The sequence below is a fragment of the Falco naumanni genome, chromosome 7, assembly GCF_017639655.2.
Source record: "Falco naumanni isolate bFalNau1 chromosome 7, bFalNau1.pat, whole genome shotgun sequence".
NCBI classification, from domain to species: domain Eukaryota; kingdom Metazoa; phylum Chordata; class Aves; order Falconiformes; family Falconidae; genus Falco; species Falco naumanni.
This window is the reverse complement of record NC_054060.1, coordinates 42,384,455-42,406,825: the sequence shown is the minus strand read 5'-3', so window position 1 is coordinate 42,406,825 and position 22,371 is coordinate 42,384,455. Positions and strand designations below refer to the sequence as shown.

Genomic DNA, 22,371 nt, shown 5'->3' with positions numbered 1-22,371 from the left:
TAAGAACTGGAATGAAAGAGTTGGAGAATTTCTGAGGCTTTACATTTCCTTTGGTATCAACTGGCTTTTGATTTATGGAGATTTTTTTAAATGGCTACTCTCAAAGCCTTGAAGTTAAGTTTGTGCAGTAGAAAACCAAGTGCGTTATTTCCAGTCAGATAGCAAGATAACCTAAAGGCCAGGGCCAGCTATGGTATGTACGCCAGCAGTAGGCTTGGCCCAAATCCTGCAAAAATGACATAGGTTTTAAGTAAATGAATACCTCATTTCACTGAAACAATACATTACTTTAAAATACATGCTGTGGCTTTTTCAGGGCTGCTTCTTGTGGGTGGGTCGTGTGGATACTGCTCTACTGGCTCCTCCTGTATAAACTTTAGTGGGATAATTGCAACAGATGATAGAAGCGTAGCTTTTTGCAAGTGTGGTTTACTAACAGTGCACCAAAAAAGCCTGTCTCTAAAACCCAACCCACTGATTACAGTAAATGTCTTTTACTGCTTTATGCCAGCAAAAATCACTTCTCCAAGGCCAGCAGAAAGTATGGAAAATTGAGACTTTTTTGACACTTCGGGAAAAATATAGCAACTCCCAATATAATTTGCTTTTAGCTCTTTGCATTGCCTTGTAACAATCCACCCCATGATTACTTAAAGTGGGCCACACTGAGATGTTATTGCCTATTTTAAATAGCATAAGCAGATACTCAAATCAATTCAGCAATGCAACCATTTCGGTTCTCTGGTATATCCATCAAGCAGTAAAGTACTTCAGATCCATGTCCAAATCCTGAATGCTGAACACAACCCTTTCGTTTGGGCTGTAACTGGGAGAAGTAAATGGGTAACAAAACAGGTGATTCAGAGCAGAATCCCCTTCCTGCCCTCCCTCATCCCCATCCTGTCAAGTACTCCTGTCCAACCCACAGCACAATCTCTTTTTTCCCAGAGAAGAGGAATTATCAGTGATTAAGGAGCAAGGGCTTGGAGACTATATCCCAGGGGAACAACAAGACAGTGACTCCCCAAAGCAGCTATGGCTGCATAGACCCCAGCTTGGATGAGGCTCAGCTCTGTCCCTGCCAGGTGAGTTGCACAGCAGCTGTTCACAGTAGTTAGGAAAGCAGCCATGAGTCAGTCCTTCACTGGAATTGGTATCTGGGAGGAGAAAGCTGGAAAATAACTGAAGAAGCTCCAGGGATGAATGGGCAGGGAAAGCCCATTCTCCTTCCAGCCGAGGTGTTGTGTCAGAACAGTCCAGCTCTGCAGAGCTGGCAGGCAAACAGACTGAGCCGAGGGGAAAAAAATAATACTGAGAAAACTTTAAACAAAAAGTTGTATCCTATCTCCTAAGTCCTATCTGTGTATCTAAAATTAACATCTACTTCATCATCCCATGGGCAATTCAGCTGAGGGGAATGGGCTGGAGGAGAGGAGAGCTGGAAGGTTTTCCTGTGCTGTTTGTTGAGGGATGCTTTTTTCAACTGGGCTGAGCCGAAAGGATGAATAGGACATTGCTGCAAGGAAAATAGTAAAACTGAAATAAAACTGCTTGGAAGCTACTGAAACGGCACCCAGTTCAGAGGTAATTTTTTTCTCACCCTCAAGCAAAAGGGTTGGTTGAATCAAGGGACTTACTGGCCTCTTTCTTGGTATCAAGTTCTGGTCCCTTCAGGTCCCCATTGTCATAGTGTGGAAAGGACAGTCTGTGTGGGAATAAATCTTTTTGTATACATCCTTATGATCACTCGTATATGAAAGGGAATCCTTCAGAATGGGAACATGAAAATACCATGTGTTACATGGACGCTAGTCATGTGGCATTTACATCTACATTTTTGTTCAAGGGAGTCTCTCTGCCAAGCATACCATTGGCACTTAACAAAGATGAAAGGCGGTTTCCACATAGCCGAAGGTTTAACCGTGTCCTTGACAAAGATGGTCAGTGACATAATTTCAACTGTTTACAGGTACACATACACAGATGCTACAATACCATATTGCACGAGGTTTTTACCTAAACACTGGCCTTCTAACAGCCAGTAGCCTTCAGTGCAGGAACAGGTATACCCCCCCTCCGTATTTATGCAGATCTGGGTGGGGTTACACTGGTGAGAATCTGAAGCGCATTCATCCACATCTGCAACACAGAAATATAGCAAGAAAGCATTAGAAATGGCAACGACAAAAGATTGTTCACACTGTACAGGGACTTGCACTCACAATGTGTACACTCGCTCCATGTGAGGAACTGAAGTGCAGTGGACTAGAGAGAATGACCATAACCTGAAATGAAATTCATAATAATAAACATCTGAGGGCAGCAAGAACTGAGGGTTCTCATCATACCTCTCCCTTTTGCAGATGACCTAGTGTTTCTCAGAGCTCCTCAAGAAAGAGATCACGTTACCTCAAGCTTTTGGTTACTTCTACATTTTGCTTTGTCACTGAACTGGGATTTCCATGCCACAGGGCAGTGTTCAGCCCTAGGGAAAGGCTGCTGAAAGGGCTATATAGCCCCACTGCAGAATAAAAGGTGAACGGGAGTTTGAGAGATGTACAAACACGACTCAGACATATAAAAAAAAATTACTTCCTACCCCCACCAACACAGATTATCTCACTGTAATTTTTCCGACAGAAGGTTCAACCAAAATCAACCTTTACCTGACAAGAAAAATGTGTATTTCCCTGGAATCAATTTCCTGACAATAAAATTCTTTTCATTTTTTTTAACCATCTCTGTTGTTTTTAATGTATTTGGGTTTTTATTACAACCCTTTAGGGTGTTTTTATTATGGGCTTTTTTTTATTTTTAATTTTTTTATTTTTGCAAAAGAGGTGAATAGCATTCCTACATTTATATAAGCCAGGACCCTGGAACCCAACTGATTAAAAATGCCTTTCAGAGTCAGAAGTTCAATTTGAATCCCTCCTTGCTCAGTCTCTTCCCTGATGTTTCTGGCATTGGGTTTTCCTCTAGATGTCAGAAATGGAAATAGCAAAAGATAAATTGTGTCATTTTTTCAGCCAACTCAGATTTCTATGTTTTATTTATTGATATCTAAACTATTTCTGTTTTTTATTCCAGCACACTGTGCGCTGGATTTTGCTGAAGTACTATGTCATCTATGCAATGCTACTCTCTTGATCCCCCCTGATTCTTATTAACCCAGACTTTGTTGGGTCATGACTCAAAAGTATCTCAGGCACTGGTGTGGTGCAGGCAGCAGAGGGCAGGAATTGCATCTCAGTATCTGCCCCCGAGGCAGCTAGCACAGCCAGTCACCTGTAAAATCCCAGCAGTCATGAAATAACTGACCCAATCTACCACAGCAGCATATCTGATATGTTTGGACATATAAATCAATATATACATGTTATATATGGAGAGAGTCTAGAGTTCTTATCTTGCCAACATCTGTAACCAGAGCAATTTATGGTGAGTCAAAGCTGGTAAGATAACAAAAGCGGCACAATTAGAGGTAATTAGCTCTGTTGGAATTCAGTTCCCATGTATTTATTGGCCAGATGAAGGTTGGCAAAACACTGGGGAAGTGGGAAAGGGGTAAGATAACAAGTCTAGACTATATAAGTAGATAGATATGCTGTTCAGTTCAGCTATTGCTTCTGTGTTTGGGCTAAAAATTCTAGATCCTCCCTTCATACAGCATATCAGACATAATTGGTCGTATCTGAACACAGATTTTATCTAACCATAGATTTAATAAGAATGATATTAATGTTTTTTCTATATGAAAAAGCTTTCTATTTGTCATGTTTGCTTATTGTTTTAGGAGTGGGACCCTGGGATCTGGCCAATTCTGCTGTTTTTAACCTGCCCCAAGCTTAAAAAGATTTTAATTTTCCATGCTTCCTCCTTCCAGTAATATTAATAAGTGAAGCACAGTGGAGCCAAAATGAAGGTCTGGGTCTTACCACCACGTATAGTAGCACTCCACTAATATATATATATATATATAGTCCTCCACTCTTCTGTGGTGTATCTTTCTTTCAAGGGTACAACATGCATCCTTTACTAAAAGCAAGAGGTGGCTACAGGATCGGTTTTACTCCTGAGTCATCTTTGTAGCAGTTGCATAAGCAGCAGTACAATCGCTTCAGAAAAGTAAGACATTGATCCTCTTTTCTTTGCTATCTGCCAAACAGATTTCTATGCTTACTCCCAGTCTTCACCTTCTGTGGCGGTATTGGAGAAATATTTCCATTCAAACACAACATTTTTTACAGTGGAGGCTACCTGTGGAGTTTCTGCTCCACAGAAAACTGGATCAGCCTGAAGCTGTCTATGCAGAACACCTTGACTCCCCACATTTTACACTGAAAAATACCTCACTGACTTCATTGATGAAGTTTTATGCAGCCAACAGGTATATACAGCTTTACTGGTGGCATCAAATCTTTCTGCATGGCCCTGAACACAACACCCAGTTCTATATTAAGTGCCTCTGGCTTTCTCTAAGATTGCCCCTCACCGTGATGTGCCATTAAACTCTAACAGACCCAGCCAATGCAATCAAATCAATGAGTTTTGGCAAGCAGCCTTCTCAGTTCAAACAGGTAGTATAATCCCAGCCTGTTTGCCAACAGTTGTTTACATTACATGGGCTGACTAAGTGAAAGCTGATAATTTGTGCACTGAAAAAAATGTCGGTGCAACAACTGGCTAACCATTAGGTATCCTCTTGAAGAACATCAGGGCTGGGAGACAGAGGGTGCCTTGCCCAGCTCACTTACACAAGTGCGGCATACAGCGAGAACTGGTGTGGCTGATAAAGTAAAAACCAGACATTTGACAGCAAAAGGAAAAAAAAAAGAACCCTAAAATTATTTCCACTGCGGAGAAAACTAGCCATAAAACTTCAAGAGATTGCCTATAATAGATTCACTAGACTTAAGTGCCAGCAAAGAAACTGTATTAAAACATTCCCAGGGCATTTTTGGTTGATTGGAAAATTTCAAGTGGAAACAACCTGACAACTAGTCAATAATGTGTAAACAATTTCTTATTCTTGTTGCACAGCTTATGTCTGTCCCATACAGACATAAATCTTAGGTGTGTTCATGCCCTGGGAATACCACCTCAAAGCTCATTCATACCACCTTTGCCCTTGGGTTAATGAGTAAAACTGTGATGCTAAATGTATGTGATACTAGGTTGTCAATAGTTTTGTAGGTTCAAAGTAGGTAAGACAAATTCAAAGAACAAAAAATTGTAAGGACTACTCAATCCAAGGATAGCACATGTGGCTAAGAAGTCCCTTAAATGCAGTCTTCTGGAGCCTGGAAGAGTTCCTCTAACTCAGCATAACTTGTGTTGCAGTCTTCACCATGGAAGGAAATACCATAATGAGTTGTCTAAGCCCCAGAGTAAAGTCTAATTAGCTGAGAGTAGATGAGTTACTAAAGTGAAGCAAGCTAGCAAGAAACCCCAGAAACCCCACTGGCCCCTATTCAAGATGTTAACAGATTGTGATATCTGATGATTTTGGCATCAGTACCATGAAAGCATCAGATGATGTCACCCATCACTGATATCCAAGGATGGTTTTCATTACACTGAACCTATTTTAGTATTTTTCATCACCAAGATCCTTAGAAAACATTACCTGCATCCCAAGAGCAAGTCTAGGTTTTACCAATAGCTAGCGTTATTGAATACCTCTTCAGTGATTTTGGCTAGATTACTGAGTATGTGGCTATAACAAGAATTGCCATGAGGTGAGCTAGGAAGTAAATGTAAATTAGATCTGTCCTCAGTGAAAACAGTCTAAGGTACCCAGTAGTCACCATGCAGTACAAGGAACCATGGCAGCAGCGACCACTCTGTAAGTCATGTGCTGAGAATTTACCCAGGGGGAACTCATCCTTGCTCTTAATCGTCTATAGGGATAACAAAATCCCTGTCATAGTTCAGCCCCACCCACTGTTTAGCATCTAAAACTATTCAGGGCAGGGCCTGTCCTCTTATATGCAGAGCCAGTTCACAATTATTCCATTTTTAGTTGAAGCCTTCAATCCTAATACAAATCAAACTGTACTACAAAATCCTGCAGTGTCCCCACTGGGTGATAAATATCAGTGTCCCTGGATTTTAATAAGGAAATTCAAGACTAAGGAATTAAAGGACTAGCCTGCAACCACTCAACAAGAAAGAAGTAAGAACAGGTCACAGACATTTCTGACTTGCAGTCCTTCATATAGCCCAATACAAGCTGCCCCTATTATATGAACGCGTAAAGATGTGACTTTTGCAGAAATTTTGTGCAGCCTCTACATTGGCTAATGAGATCTAAAGGAAAAGATTAACCATCATTTTGAAAGCATTATGTTCTACTAGGAGACCTCAGAGGCATCAAAGGCTCTTTCAGCTAAACTTTGTGCTGCTCACAATGTTACTGTTCTACTGTAATGGTGCGTTGAACTTCAAAGTTTCCACTAGTTACTGAAAGAGAGGGAACTATTGACACAGTCAGTGGCAAACTGGAAGTGTTATCTAGTTACCACACCTCTTCTTGCCCTTGCAGACCAGACTGGCACTGTTGCTGTGAAATTACATATGAAAACAAGAGGATGTTAAAGATCATCATACCTAATAATTTTGAATAAGCCTGAATTTTCCCAAGTGACTAGTGACTCTGGGTGCCTCTTTAGACATTCTTGATTCTAAGACAGCAGCTGTTCAGCACTTAAAAACACACTAGAGAACCAAAGCAGAGCGGGATGGATCCCTGCTCAAAACTCTTGCCAAGGAGTGCTTGGCTAACGATGGCCCTGGATGTCTCAGCTCTTGATTATGCTGCTGTGTGCTATCAATTTAGCAGCCATCTATATTCTCTCATCCGTCCTTCCAGTTGTGTTCATATTACTGCTCCCACAGCTAGTTCCAAGGGCAGAATTTCAGGCAGCAGTCCAGACTGAAATTAAAATTTGACCTGAAGTGGGAACAATTCACTTTGTTACTCCCCAGCTGAATACTGAGAGCAACCACATGGCCCATCCAGACCACTGCTCTCTGCCTCCTAAGAAATGCCACCTAGAATGAACACACAGCTTCATGGCTTGAAGCCATGAGTTTAAAGATCTTTGGTTTACTGGCTGTATGAGAGAATAGGTAGGCAGCATCTCCGTGTACGTTTCTCAGGAAGCCCTTGCTGCAAGAGCCTGAGCTTGAATACTTCAAAATGAACCACATCCCTCTCTCTTAGCTCAGTGTGTCTACCCCAAAAATTTATGCCTGTGGCAGTTTGGTCTAGCAACCCTGGGGTGTGATGTTCTGTTTGCTTGACATTTTGACAGAGGTGAGGTGGCTGGGGCAACAGGGTTTCATTTGGGGATTGGAAGGGTGGAGAAAGTGTTTTTTTATATTTCTGGCTCACTGGTTGCCTTTTGTAGGATGTGATGTGCCGATGCTTTGTTTTTATTGGTACAGATTGTATTCTTAATGGATGGCAGGATGCCTGGTGACTGGATAGATATCTTTTACAATGTCAAAATAAATAAATGAACTAATTGTGTTTAGCATGCAAATTACTGGCTTTGTGTTTTATAATCTGTAAAAGCTAGCAGTAATCTTCATGGATTCTTCAGAATTTAGCCACGTCATAGAACAATGAATAAAATTTTTTATTTCATTGTCCACAAATCTAAAAAATGGAAATAATTAAAAAGTCATGCATACAAAAAAATGGGGCAGCATATTAATATAGTCAGAAAGAAAACCTACATGCCAAACTGCAGCACAACACCACATTGCACCAGGGAGGCTAATTCTTATCAGAAGATGTAGTAATCTTTTATACTGACTCATGTCCACAAAGAATGCAGGACTGAGGCCACTCTCATTTGTGTCAATAACATTGCAAGAAATCACAGCATAAAAAGAAAAACAATAATTCGTTGAATTAAGACCAGACATATTAAATATTGCTCAAATGAAAGGGGCTAAAACTAGGAGACCAGAAATCTCAAGAGGGAATCATAAACGTGAAACCATGCTGTGAGTGTCTACAGGATCCTGAGGATCTGGTTTTGGTCCATCATTTTCCACATTTGGGATAAAATGCAGAGGATCACAAGCTGGTAGAATTAACAACTAAAAAGTGAACAGAATTCTTATATAAATGTAATTTACTAGGTATGGTGGGCACATTTGAAAGTGCATTTCAAGACAGACAAATGCAAGGTCATATATCAAGAGTAAAAAATACTAGTCATTAAAATAACTCTGGGGTCATTAAAGATAATCACTTGAACATGAACCTTTGTTGACACAGTGTTGCTGAAGGACAAGCACAAACATGAGAACACTGAGTAGACACAGGAAACTGTTCTTACCACTATGTATTGCATTAGTAAAATAACTACTGAAATAGATTTTGGTGTTGACATTTCAAAAAGCGATATTACAGAGATCAGAAAACCTCCAAAGAGTAATTCCAAACCATGAAAATTTGTCTCAGAGTATGATAGTGCTCCATTTAATAATCTATTTATGAAAAGGTTCAAGGTATATTTGCTTGTGATGTATAAGCATCTCCCTGGAAACAAAGATTTTAGCTGGAGATGGTCACTAAAGCTAGCAAAAAAGAATGGGATGGACTTCAGTGTTTAGAAGACAAATTCAAAACAAAAACAAGGCAGAAACTTTAGTAGTACTGTACATTAATGAATTGAAAAACATAATAAAGCACATAGTAGCTGTTCCCTTACTTTAGGGCTTATACCTGAACAGTATTTCTTCTTTGAAATATGCTGTAGCAAAAAACAGTGTGCTTGAAACATGAATTGCTGGGTAAGGTTCTATGGCCTATGTCACAAAAAATACAGATTACATGGTCAAAGTGATGTCTAAAAAGTCTTAATCAAACGATTTAACATCATTCAACATTTAGTTATTTTTATCTATATCCATAACCATCACACCTGAGATGTTCTGCTTGCTAACATCTTTCTTCATTTCCTAGGCCAGTGAAACTACGGAAAATGGGGACAAGAATTTTTAAAGTTCTTCCAAGTGATTTCTTCTTTGCAAAGATTTAAATATATGCATGTGCAAACTTTCATTTTTATCAATATTTTATCAATTATTTTTATCAATAAACATGATTTTTGGTGAGAGATATTGTACCTCTAATGTTGGTAGCAACTGCAGAAAAAATATGGAAAACTGGAAAACGTTGATAATATTCTTACGTTAGAAGATGTTGAGTCATTAGCCTAAGGATGTTGGGCATGCCAACCACCTTCATTGGTTGCAGGAGGACACATAGACTGACTGCATTCTTATGAAGCATGAAGCAAGATAAAGGGGAAGAATCTAAATTATTATCACAGACAACCTGTTGAATCAAAGAGCCCAGAGAGAACTAAACTGCATGTTAGTGGGCATGCAGGAAGTAGGAGATTGTCTAGCAAATGAAGCGACTCCAAGAGGTGGAAAACCAGGGGAGGAAGCGAACAGACAGGAGGAGGAGGACCAGAGGTACTTAGGAACTAGAAGGACCTGCCCACTTGAAGGTGAGGCTGAAAAACTATAAGTGAAGACAGTGTTTTGCCTTTTTTATGGTCAGAAAAACAGGACTTTGTGAATAAACAGAATATTTTGCATTAAAGAATACAGAAGGAAACAAAATCCTTAAGATCAGCTCATCAGTTCAGAGACAATATTGGACTTGTTCAGGAAAAGACTTCTTTGGCAAAAAGCTACTTTAAAAGAAAATAATGAGTTTCCTTTTGGTATTTATGAGCATGTGGTTACGTACCACATGGCAAAGTAAATGCATATGGAAAGCTTACCAAAGAAGGTGCATCCCGAGGCACAAGGGTGACTACTGCCTTACTGCCTTAAGTCCATCCACTGGTGCTGAAAGTGGTGGGATCCATGACCTCGCTTACCCCTCCACATGGTTCATGCTCAAGGTGCTGTGACCATTCCACTCTCTCTATGACAGCTCCTTTCCCTGCTGGCTGGCAAGCTGATAATACCCCTAGCAGAGAGCTATCATGGAAGCATGTGGACTTGTCATCTCTGAGGTAGAACCACATTCTTGGAGACTTCAGCAATTAGAAGAGGAACTTTGCTTGGACTCTGTATTCAAGAGGGAAGCCAATGTGGACAGCAGATTTCCAAGACAATATGCTTTTGGCAATGTGTGCTGTTTTGCAGATGGACTGTTACATTTTGTTCTATTTGGAACATATTTAGCATGCATGACTTCCTTTCTTAAGTGATGAATTCTGATAATCATGCCACAAATTTCTGTGGGTCGCAGTAGTAGCTATGACTGTGTTTTCTTCTTTTGATCAGCCATTGACAAAAGTAGGTATGTTTTTGCCATCATGATTATTTGAAAGCCATTAGCACCATGGGGTTCAACACAATAAGGCTGAAGATTAATTTGACAGTTGAGACCACAGGTCGTGCAGATTGAAAAAAGTCTGCCATGGAAAGTCTTCTTCCCCTTGTACTAGGAGGTGTGGTGATTTTGGGGTCCTACTTCTTTATTTTATTCTGTCTGTGTTTTAGTCCTGCTCTTGTACCATCACAACCCCAGGAGTTCACCCCACTCTCGAGATACAAGGTTCTTGCAGAGAGGCACAGGGCTGCAAGCTCATTCCAGAATCTCTGTCTGCTCAAACACTGAACGTTGTTCAGTCATTTATAACCCTGAGGGCTCCATTTTAAAATAATACAAAGGATGGATGTCTATTTTTTATAGGAATAATTGCAGGCCAGGACTAAACATCCGAGCTCAGCAACATGGGTATCAGTTCCAAGATTACTTGGAACGGAGCACTTTCCCCAAACTTCTCCCCCACTCCTTATTTGGACACTAAGAAATAATTTCCTCAGTAGTAGATTTTTACTCAGTGAAATCACATGTTTTCTCAAAACTTTTTTTTCTCAAGATAATTACATTTGATAAGAAAAGGGGAGAAATAACAATGCCACATTCCTAAAGTGCAGACTGAAGCCAAATTCAAACTGCTGCTGTGTGGGATCAGTGTTTTTTTCAAAGGACGACTGACCCTGCTGAGCTTGGACACAATCCAGTATCAACTCCCTAAACACCTGTTTAATTGCATATTTCAGTGTCTGAGGAATGGCTGTTGGTTGCTGAATTCATTTTCTATCTACATCCCATATGCATTATGTTATTGGTTGATTGCTAAACAAGGATTAAAGTGTTTTTTTTTTCACATAGATAGTCAGCCTGGAAGTGGATACTAAACAGTGTGAGTGAATCTGTAATGCTGCTCCTTCTGCCTGGTATGAAAATTGCTCAACATGTGTCACAGGTTCTAGATCTCCTGCCAGCTATCTGAGCCTCTCTTTAGCTAGCACACTTTTAACATTATTTAAAGATGATAAACAACAGCTAAACCATGAAAGGACTTTGCTCTTTGACCACAGTTCTAGTCCTGCTTTTGTGATTGAGATTTGTAAGACAGCCATGCAGGTAAGTGCATAGCAATGGGACAAAAGGGGCAGCATCCTCTTCTCCTTCTGCTCAGAACAGACCTGTGCGTGGTTCCTACACTTGGCATCACCTACATGACCACATCTCCTCACTCCCATCAGTTCCCAGGGTTCCTTGCTGGTACAGGATCACACCTGGTGGTGTGGACTATTCCCAGTGTCCCGTGAGAGCTTTTGCACAAATGCACAGTCTGCATGTTTATTCTGGGATCAGAGATGAGACAGAAACTACTGATTTCAGCAGAGGGCTTTGCTCAAACATGGAAACTCCGTGGACTGGAGCATAACTGTATTCTCTGAATTCATGATTGCCTGTTGCATATTCTGCACAACTTATGAAACCCATGGTCATTGCATGTGATTTGGGAAATCTTGGTTATTTCCCCGCTGCACTTACACTATTCCAAGAAGCTGTGTTACAGCAGAACAAGAGTGACCCAAGTACTGTGCCAGAGTGGGGTAGGGATATGTTAGCATCCCACCGATAACACTGAACCAGCTGAATTAGGAGGTACCAAGCAGTTGCTACTAATAATGGTTTCATCTTCATCAGCAGGAAAGGTATTTGTCAGCTGAATAAATAAAACGTTACTGTTGTACTACCCATTTCTCAAAATTACCTCTTTTCTACGATCATATGCTACACAGATCTCCTGGTAGGGTCGTGAGAGGAGCCAATGAGCATTTACTGAGAATGCTCCCAGCTGCTAGGACGTTACGTAAGTGGCACTTTCTATTGCAATGGAAATGAAAAAGATGTGCAATCAGGGCCAGGAAACGTACACTAAGAAATTAAAACAGACCTCTAGCAAAAGTTCTCCCTTTGCTGGGTGATATGAAATAGTCTTATACAAGAACCTCTAGAGAAGGCTTATAACATTTCACAGCAGAACCATTAACACTGAAAAAGTGAATTTTCTATGGCTGAACTGTGTATTTTCCCTGCAGTTCTATGGGATAGTTTAAAAAGACCCTGTAAGAAGGAATATATTAAAAATATAGGAGTTTAAAGCACTATTTATAAAGCTTTTAAACATGCATGTGAAATCCTATTGGCTTCTCCTCCAGTGAATTATTTCAAAGACTTTTCTGTTAGGGTACAGAACATGAGAGAACTAAGAGAACTGCTATTCCAACTTTTGCTCCCTGGGGAGCTTTGAGCACAAATAGTCCAGCCAGCTGGTTAGCCAATTGGTGGTCAGTTTACATTTCCTCTAATAAGTGAACTTCTTGACCGTACATTTTAACTGAGTCATTAAGAGCTCCTTTTCCAAGCATTTTGGCATGCTAAAGAGGTCTGAGACTGTGAACAGACCACAATAACTAGTAAAAAGAACAGCCCTACTTTTAATATGGCAGAAGAAATTGATCCAAATCGATCCAGAAATTAAAGCCACAATCAAAACAAAAGGATACAACTATCCACCTGCAGGACATAACAGAAACTATTATTGGAAGGGTTGCTTCTTCCATTAAAAGGCAGCCACTTTAGATATGCAACATGGCAAAAGCTTAACCACTGCTCAAGCATGTTGTGCAAACAACTGTGGGAGTGAAGCATTTGAGATCTGAAAATACAAGAGAGATTCTAGGTCTGCAATGTGTACATACCCCTATAGAGAGTTCAGTATGGATGCTCTAGTCACTCTCACAGGAAACCTTTAAAAAGAAGACCCCATGTATCTATAGAAACAAGGGAACTCCATTGTGGGGAACTGGAATAGTAATATGAGTTTCATTACTAACTAGTCTCTCACAAAGCTGCAGCAATCATCACCAGCATCTCATTCAGGAAACGACTGGATTCAAAGGTACTTGGCTTGAGCATGCAGGGAGGCTCCAGCCAGAGGTGGCATGGCTGTAGATTGCCTCATGTTGCTTGCACTGCATGAGTCAAACACACATGCAATAGAGGCTGCAGTGCTTTGTCTTCCTGCAGGAATCTAAGACATTATTCCATGAACTTAGCTGATAAAATCAGGGAGAAGAGCCTGGCTGCACCAACAGTGCCTGCAGAACGTGCCTGGATGGGCAGTTTTATATTTGCTATACACAACTCGGTACTGACATTGCTAGTCTGCCCAGGTGCAGCCACAGGCTCTGCAGGCAGTGGGAGTTAGAAGTCCTTCTTAGATAGGGAGAGCTTCAGATCTCTGCCCATAGCGGTAACCCTTACCAGCTGCTCTAGGAGCTGTCATGATTGACTATGAAAGAGTGTTATGTTTGGCAATAAGGGCACTGTGGAGCTTATCAGGGGAGATTTTTTTTTTTGTATTTCATCTGAGTTTCAAATCTGTCCATGTGTCAGCATGCTTTATAACAGTCTCAAAAGTGCCACAAAGCCAAGGTAATTCTTGCATAAATGTTAGGGCCTTTTGGGCTCTTTTGTAAGCAAAGAATGGGTAGTGGACAAAAGCCAGTAGAGAAGAAAAATCTTTGAGAATTATCCTCTGCAAATACTGGCTTCCAGTCTCAGACAGCTGTGTCCTCATTACTGTTAATAGCAAAGAGCTATGCATGTTGGGCAACATTCCCCTCTGAGTGTATACATAGCAAGCCATCTATTTATTTACTTCTGTGGTGGTGATCATTGGAAAAGGCCTATAATCCCTACTCAAATAACTGGCCTTAACTCAGATTTGGCATTCACTGTTTTATGATTGAGCCACATTTGCTTGCAATGTTCCAAAAATTGCCACTAGCCAACTGGGTTGCAAACCTTCCTGGATAAATGAAAACTGTGGATATGGGAGGTTTACTTTGTTCCTATTAGTGTGTGATGTGGATGTCTACCGGCAGTTCTCCTGCTCTCCTTACTCTCAGTTCATAGCTCCCTGGAAAAACAATTGTTTAATCTCAAAGAGCTTTCTCCCTCCCTTCCTCTCCCTCTTCCTCCCACCCCCCTCTCTGTTTTAAACCCCATTTTGTTACCTTTAATGCATAAATTAAGACAGAAACCTTAAGATTTGTGAAATCCTGAGATAATAAGCCCCCAAAGCAGATGTGCCGAGCCTTTAGAAGCAGAAAGTTGAGTTCTGTCTAGCTCCAAGAACTGCCAGTTTTGAGCAGGACCATGACAGGTTGTGGATGGTTGTGAAACTCCCAGGCAAGACAAGATGTAGGGCTAAAATTGCAGCAAAGAAAATTCCTAATAAAGCTTACCTAATACTTGCAAGAGTCCTGGACCCTGTCTGTCAATCAATAAATCAATCAAGATAAGGGCAGATCATCTTCCCCTGTACTGATCCTGGCATAAAACTGATGTGTTAATCTGGACGGTCTTGGCTGAATTTGCACCCTGTGAAACTCAAGATTCACTTCACTGAAAAGCTGAGAATAAAATCCTTCACTTCTGATTATTGTTTCTACTTCACTATATGAGCTTTCATCCAAAGATTGTACAGTACTTTAAAATCAATGCTAAAATTCAAAGTCTATGTGACAAAGAGATTATCACTTTCATTTTATGGGTGTCTTAGATAAAGGCTAGCACAGGTACCAGACACAGGCTCCTGCACTTCAGGCACTGCAGTCTCAGAAGTCAACTCAAACATGCCTTGTGCAATGGCTCTGAAAGTCATATGGTCCAACCTTCCACTCAAAGCAGGGGCAATTCAGCCAGGGCCTTCTCCAGCTGAGGTTTGAATTTCACCAAGAATACAACCTTTAGCTACAAACTTTATGAACCTCTGTTCCAATGTTTGACCACCTTCACAGTGATAGCACTTCTCCTTAGGTTTTATAAGAATTTCCCATGTTGCAACTTTTGCCTGTTCCTGTCCATGTGCACCTCCGAGATGAACACCTGGGTTTATCTTCTCTATACACTCACATTAGACACTTGATAACAGCAAGCAATACAATTCCCTCACCAGCCTCATCATCTTAATTAAGGCAGAGTAAACCACCATAGCGGTCCTTTGCTGGATACCCTTCTGTTTGCCCATGTCTTATAAGAGGGAACAAGTGTCACTCGGAGAATTGGGTGCCTGTGAAGGCAACTGGAATTCACTGCACACTGAGCTCTCTCTTGGAGGTAGCTAAGAGAAAATACTTAGAATGCTTGTATGTAGAGATCAGTTGTAAACCTTATCAGTGTAGTTCATCACAGCGGCAATATTTTATGAATCTACGTAATTTACTAGAAACTGTTGAGGTGGGAGAACTATGTCATTGGATACTGTACAAACACAGCTAGAATCAGGACTGCCCACTCACACAAAGTTCTACACATTTTTGTCCCCAAAGCTTCAGGGTAAGTCTACCTTCTTCACACCAGAATTCCAAAATTGCTGACTAGTGCTGAAGGCTGAACATGTGGCCAGTTGTATTACCAATGTCACAGGCAGACCCACCAGCTCTCACAGTATCCATGAAAGCTCAGAAAGACACATGTTCACACTGAGCATTCCCAAGTCAAATGGTCCAATTCCAAGTAGCCTGGCCTGCAAAACATGTTCCGTTTAGGCAACAACAACAAGAAAAAAAGTAAATGGATAAACAAACAAAAAAGGTGATGTTCCCAACCAGCAAGAACATTTAATGTCTATGGTTATCCCTGGAGCAAACACCTGCTATTACTTTCCAGAAGGCACATCCCAGTGAATTTTGCATCATGTGGACCTATTCTAGTGAAGAGATAAATTACATTTTTTCCTTTATCATAGTACTTTCCTTTATTAGCCCCTTATTACCGCAAGGTCTCTGGTCATGCAAGAAAGCAGGCACATTTTAGAAGGCACAATCTCCAACACAGAAGCACATCTGGCAAATTCTTAGCATTTTACCATTTGTAGTCTTTCTAATCATCTCCAATCAAATACTGCAGATATTGCTTAATTCAGCATTTCACATCTCTCCCAGGTCAGAGGGAATGAGCCAAGGATGGATTATGTATCCCTGAAATGGTTTAATGTCCCAAGTTTCTAGAGATCAGCTTGAAATTTTGGTGGGGCAGAGTGCGATCGTATTTTGTATCTTGTAACAATGTACATCACTTAACAGCTTCAGAATGCACATAACCTGCTGGCCATTAATGGATATATTATAAATTGTCAGCTGCTAATTACATTTAGAGGTATTCTCCAGTCTGTGTAGGACACATCTATGCCATAGCTCTCTGGGCTGAAACCTACACTCAGGTTTAAAAAACTGATATGGAGATAAAATGTTCATTTTTTTCAATTAAAATCATAGATAGTATTGGAAGTCTTATGTGTAACCCTGTTAAAAAATCTTATTCTCTTATGCCATTTTTCATCTATGGCTAGTTAAACTTCCTGAAAATGTCAATGAGCCAAATTGTCATGGTGCTAGCAAAATAAATAAATAAATATATATATAATATATATAAAAATATCACTGTTTTCACTGAGAATTTTGCCTCAAAATGCCATGCACTACCTGAGTAACATAATGTAGGTTTTACAAAACCTAATTTTCAAATAGCACTGATTTGGTGGGGAAGAACATCTCCTTCCTGAAGGTGGCATGCTACAGTCTTTTGGGGTGACTGCAAGAAACGAACTGATAGCTGTCAATGCACAGTTCTGGGCTATTCCATCAGAAAGTCAGCCCTGGTTTTAATTAAAATAATTTCAATCTGCTCCTGAATTAAAGATCCAGATGCAGTGCTTAGTGATTTGCTGGCAACCAGCATATTATATATTGCTGCAGTCTGCCTTTGAAATACATGAGCATGATCCAAGGCTGCTCCAGCCTATGCCTGGTTTGGGATTCCCCACAGGGGTTGCGATAGCAGGAAATGAGCAGCGTGCTATAGCTTTCAGACCATATCGCCTCTCCCTGGCCCAGTTTCTGCTCCAGGGCAGTCTGGCAAACTGACTCTGAACTGCTCCAAGATTCCTCCTTTGGAAAGGGGATGTCAGGCTACCAACCCATTTAAGCTATCTCAGCTTTGCCTTACTCCATCATAGTGACAATAACTGTTATTTAACGGGTGGAGGCTCTTACCCGTGCTACGAACTTTTCTCTGCAGTGTTAGATAAAGCAAACAGTTTTCTTTTGTGCCTCTGTGCACACTGGAAGCTGGAAATGCATCAAAGGACTCATAAACGCAGCAATTTAAAGATACCTGATAACACCTATCCCACCCCCAACTTGTGCAAGACCCTTTCCTGCTAACAACTGTTCCAGGCAGTTGTTAAATGCTTCTGCTGATAGGTTTTATGCTATTCCTCCACTACATACCTACCGTATTTTTCTATAACCTGATACACTGCACTGTCACAAAGGGTTGTACTATGTCCAGTGTAAAAGTAGTTTTCCTTCATTTCAGCAAATTGTACCCTATTCAGGAATAATCATTCTTTTGTACTACCCACCATGCACAACTGCTCCTTCTCTGACATTTACAGTTCCAATTGCTGTCATCTTACCCCAAGCTTTACAATACACTGAAGTCTTTTGATCAAAGTCAGCCTCAATAATGCCCCCAATTTACTGTTGTTCTGTACTGAGATTTCCATAAATTTATCTACACTTATCTGGTAGTAAAGTACTTACACTTAGTGTCAGTGGGTTGGATCCATTCTCAGCAGAACATACTGAAGGACTACTCCCTCTCTTATCTGGAAAGGGAAGTCTTAGTAACACTGCCAGAAGCCGCCCCATGCTACACTGCTCTTGACATCTACCATTCATATTCCATCAGATGACCCTGTGTTAGGTTATTTTTTCATCTGCTGCTGGGTTTCCATTCCCTTAATTTCCTGACCACAGTTGTAGCTTTTGTAGACTTCCATGTATTACTGTTTGTACAATCTTCCCATTCAGTGTCACCTACAGATATGTTGGGTTGTACCACAAAACCAGTTAATGCCTTTGATCCAGTCGGCAATTTACCAGCTCACTAGCTAATGCTTCATTTACTCAGGGGGCTGTCAGGGAACTGGCTGGAAAACAAGAATTTTACTTAAAAAAAAAAAAAAGGAAAATAGAAACAATCCCAAAATATTAAAACAAAGCACATATTTATTTTTGTTGAAAACCAAACCAAACCCCAAACCAAGCAACAGTGTCAGACCAAGCAGTAGATCATGGATTCATTCAGACCCTGCAAGTTTATGATGCACACCTCTTCCCTTCCTTCTAGGCTCTCCCTGTCTAGCTGAAGCATTTCTTGTATTTTCAGTATTTGAATGCCTCATGAACACAAACAGGTTTATTCTAACTATAACAGCATGCTATTGATGTAGAGCTAAACCATATAAAAGCTAAGGAAATTTTCCAGGACTTATGAGTTTGTATAGACACACTTGCAAGTACCCAAATGAGGACTCTGTCACACCCTGACTTACAGAAAGTGCTAATGCCTCTGCCTGAAAACCTAGACCTCTCCAGGGTTTCCAAGCTGATTGCTCAGATATAGAGATTCCTCAGATAAGTTTTCAATTCTGAAAACAAGATAGAGCAAAGAGGTCTGAGGTTATAGTGGCAGCCTGTGGAAAAGTCTGCAAGCCAGACTGACGGGCATTTATGTGTTAAGTTTCTACTGAGGATGAAGGTCAGCGAGAACGAGGGCCCTAACCAAGCTTTGAGGACCTGGGCCTTCATTTCAGCTGTCTTGTCACCTATACTACTGCCCTATCATCCGGACCATCTTTCTCCTCATACTGCAGCACAGCCTAATACTACAGGGCACCTACAACCAAGAGTTATGGTTGAAAAGAACTAAAAGCAGAGAGGGTTTTGCTGATGTTAAAACTGAAGATGGACTTCAGGGCATCTTGTCATCCCCAGCGGGCAGCACATCGCAGCCACGAGGCAGAATGCTGAAACTGCTCCCCTGAACTGGGCTGTGGTGTGTAACTCCCATTCATCTTCTGGTAGCTCTATTTACTTTGAAAAATTCTCTCATCTCATTGAATTACTTAAATGGGAAGCCAGTCAATTGGCAGATGAAGGAGTCAAGAGCATGTTAAACTCCACACAATGTCAGACAGCTCTTCTATTTCTGCGTGGCAGCCCTGTCATGGGTCTGGTGTCTTAGGGACAAGACAAAGGAGCAGTGCCAGCACATTACCTCTGCCTATAGAGTCTGGCAAAACATAGGTCCATCTGGCTGATTAATATCGGCAAAGGAGCCAATTCATATTTTTTATATATTTTGGCTTAACATCTTGATTGTGACATATAACCATGGCCAATTTCAGGCTGGAACCAAGTGAAAAGAAACAAAGCTGACCCAAAAAATATAAGGGAGAGGCCAAGAAAAACGGTGACTTTTAAGTTATTGAGAACACTGCCATCTCTAGGCACTGTGGGTGCTACAAATACATGCAAAAATTAACATCGGCCTGAGCTGACTGCTGGTGCTATGAAGGGCACTGAAAATAAATAAGCCTTCCAGGTAAGGAGAGACACTGTCATGTACTGAACTCTGCATGTTATGCCACAGGGAGGCAGAGAAGGCATCACTCGTGCAACCACAGTCCCTTAGGGTCCCAGCAGAAAGCTAGGCGTGGACTGTCAAACACAGCCAAACCAGACACCCATAGGAAAATGAGAGAACAAGCCACAGAGCCAATGAATTGGGAAAGGGTACTCATGAAGTCTGTCAATCTTTCGGCACCATTAAGTGACTTAATTTTCTTTTAAGCCCTACAATGGTCTAGTTGGTGGGACTTCCTTGCATGACAGCTATCCCACAAAGGAAAGCTCACAAAATCTGCCCCAGAGCAGACAGAGCTAATTGGTACATAGTGGCTTTAACTGATCTGGCACTGCTGAAATCCCTGGAAGTAAGACATAATAAAGGCAAGGCGGCCACAAAGCCCCACATATCAAACCGCTGTTAGCAGTGAGTCTAAGGAATCATTCAGAGATTAACAGCAGGGGTGAGAGCCTGCCCTGGCCAGCACATGCCTGAGGATATGGCAGGCTGGGCACGATTACTGCTCCTCTGAATTGAGTCAGATATAACCTCCTGCCAACTAGCTCTTAGTGACAACTGAAGTCTATGTATTATCTGGCTCAGAGCCCGGTGACCAATAACCCCCAATTCAGAGACCAAGCTTAACTGAGGCCATTAAACCAACCAAAACCCAGAGTATCAGTTAAACCTCTTTCCCTTGCATGCCCTTTCCCTCTGCAGTCTACAAAAAGTAAAGGAGATGGGATTCCCGAGTTCTTGACACCTTGTGTATCTAAGTATCATACAATTCCAAGAAAGAGAGAAAACTGAAACATGCCAGCAAATAGAGAGGTCACAGTCCAGACAGATTTTAACCGTCCTGTGTCTGGACTGTGGCCTGCATATCTAAGATGACACAGACATTGTCCCTTCTGTGCTTATGCCCCTTCTCTGCAAACAAACCAAAGTTATGTTTTGTAACGTGGCAAGTTATCATTCAGCTGTCCCCCTCTGTATGTCACTGTGCTTTCCTGCTGGCTCCCAGCACAGAAGAAACCAGAAAACTTCTTAACACCCCAATAAGCAGGTGAAGACACTTCCACCGACAGAATCAGTTTAGCTAAAGCTAGAGGTGAAAGCAAATTCAAACACTCCTGGTGGCCACAGTTTTTAATAATAAGGTCGTCTTCTGACCAGCTGTTAATTCTTCTCTCGCAATGTCTAGGAAACCCTTATCATGGTATCAGGAGCCTGGCGGGAGGAAAACATGGTACCAAACTCCCCAACCATAAGCTACAGTGGCCTAGGCTCAAGACAGATTAACTTAAATCTGATTTTATTTCATTTAGTTATTATTTAGTTAGCTATTTTAAAAAATACATTCGCTGTAAGAACTCCTGCTCCAAGACCATAAAACCTTCACCAAAATCAACGGGGCCTGTAATCAGAGGTCTGAAAGTTTATGGTCTCCAGTTGACTATCCAGATATCCACACTGAATGACTGTAGTTCAGTGTTTATTTTCCCTTCTCACATCATCACACATAAATACAGTCAGTCAGTGACGCTTGAAAGGCACTGACATACAGAATGACGGACTTGCAATAACTGTTACACTTTGCCATACCCAGGAGTCTGCTGCTTTGCATTCCAGTGCACGGAGATGCCAGTTTTCTTAATAACATGCCAGCCTTGCTGGCTTGCACGTTATAGTTCTTGGTTCAGTTTTACTTATTTCTCTGTGAGTAGTAGAAGCTTCACAAATAAACAAAGCACTCGCCTGTGCTTTAACCACCAGACCATACTCCTCCCACACTGCACTTAGCAAGGAATGAAAGGAATAATCCAAGCCACAGAAGGCGCAGTTTACCCTGCTACAGACAGATACGGACAGCAATATTATGTATAAAGCCAACTCCTCCACCAGAAATGGATTCACTTCAGTGAAAGTAGCATTTCCACGCTCATCCTCCTTGGTAAATTCTGCTGGGGAAGGATACATTTATTGATAGTCAAATTTCTGTAGGAATGACCCTACTGATGGACCCTACTGTAAGGACTAGCAGAATGACCTGAAGCCCCAAAATACCCAGCATGTTTATCTACAGCAAAGTCAGAATCTGAATGAAAAATCCTCCAACCCAAGACTTAGCTACCAACTATAGCTTCTTCTTGAGATGCTTTAGAGGCAACTTTTCTGTTACTACAGCAGCTTGAGGTCCAAATTTACATTTCCCCATACAAAACCCAATAGGAAAACCACCTTAGGAATAAAGACTACACAACATGGCCCTTAATTTAATGAGGAGTTGTCATCAATTACATATCCTTTCAGTAGGCTGCCTGAAACCTCTTGTGGAACCTGTTCTCATGCAAGCTTTTTTTTTTTTTTCCTAGCTAATTTGGACATGATGGCAGTGCTGCCCTAACATGCATAGCCTTCAGGTCTCACAGACCAAGAGGAAAGGGGAAAGACACAGACAGAGCTGAACCAAA

At 41.1% G+C, this 22,371-nt stretch overlaps 1 protein-coding gene across 5 annotated transcripts in view; it reads right to left on the bottom strand.

The window, feature by feature from the left end:
• FBLN5 (fibulin 5) overlaps positions 1-22,371 on the bottom strand; it is a 55,740-nt gene that overhangs the window by 11,695 nt on the left and 21,674 nt on the right. For all 5 annotated transcript variants that reach the window (XM_040600020.1, XM_040600019.1, XM_040600021.1 and 2 more), the window contains one exon: positions 2,017-2,139. In XM_040600020.1, the coding sequence (XP_040455954.1) occupies positions 2,017-2,139 (123 nt within the window). The remainder of the gene's footprint in view (positions 1-2,016; positions 2,140-22,371) is intronic.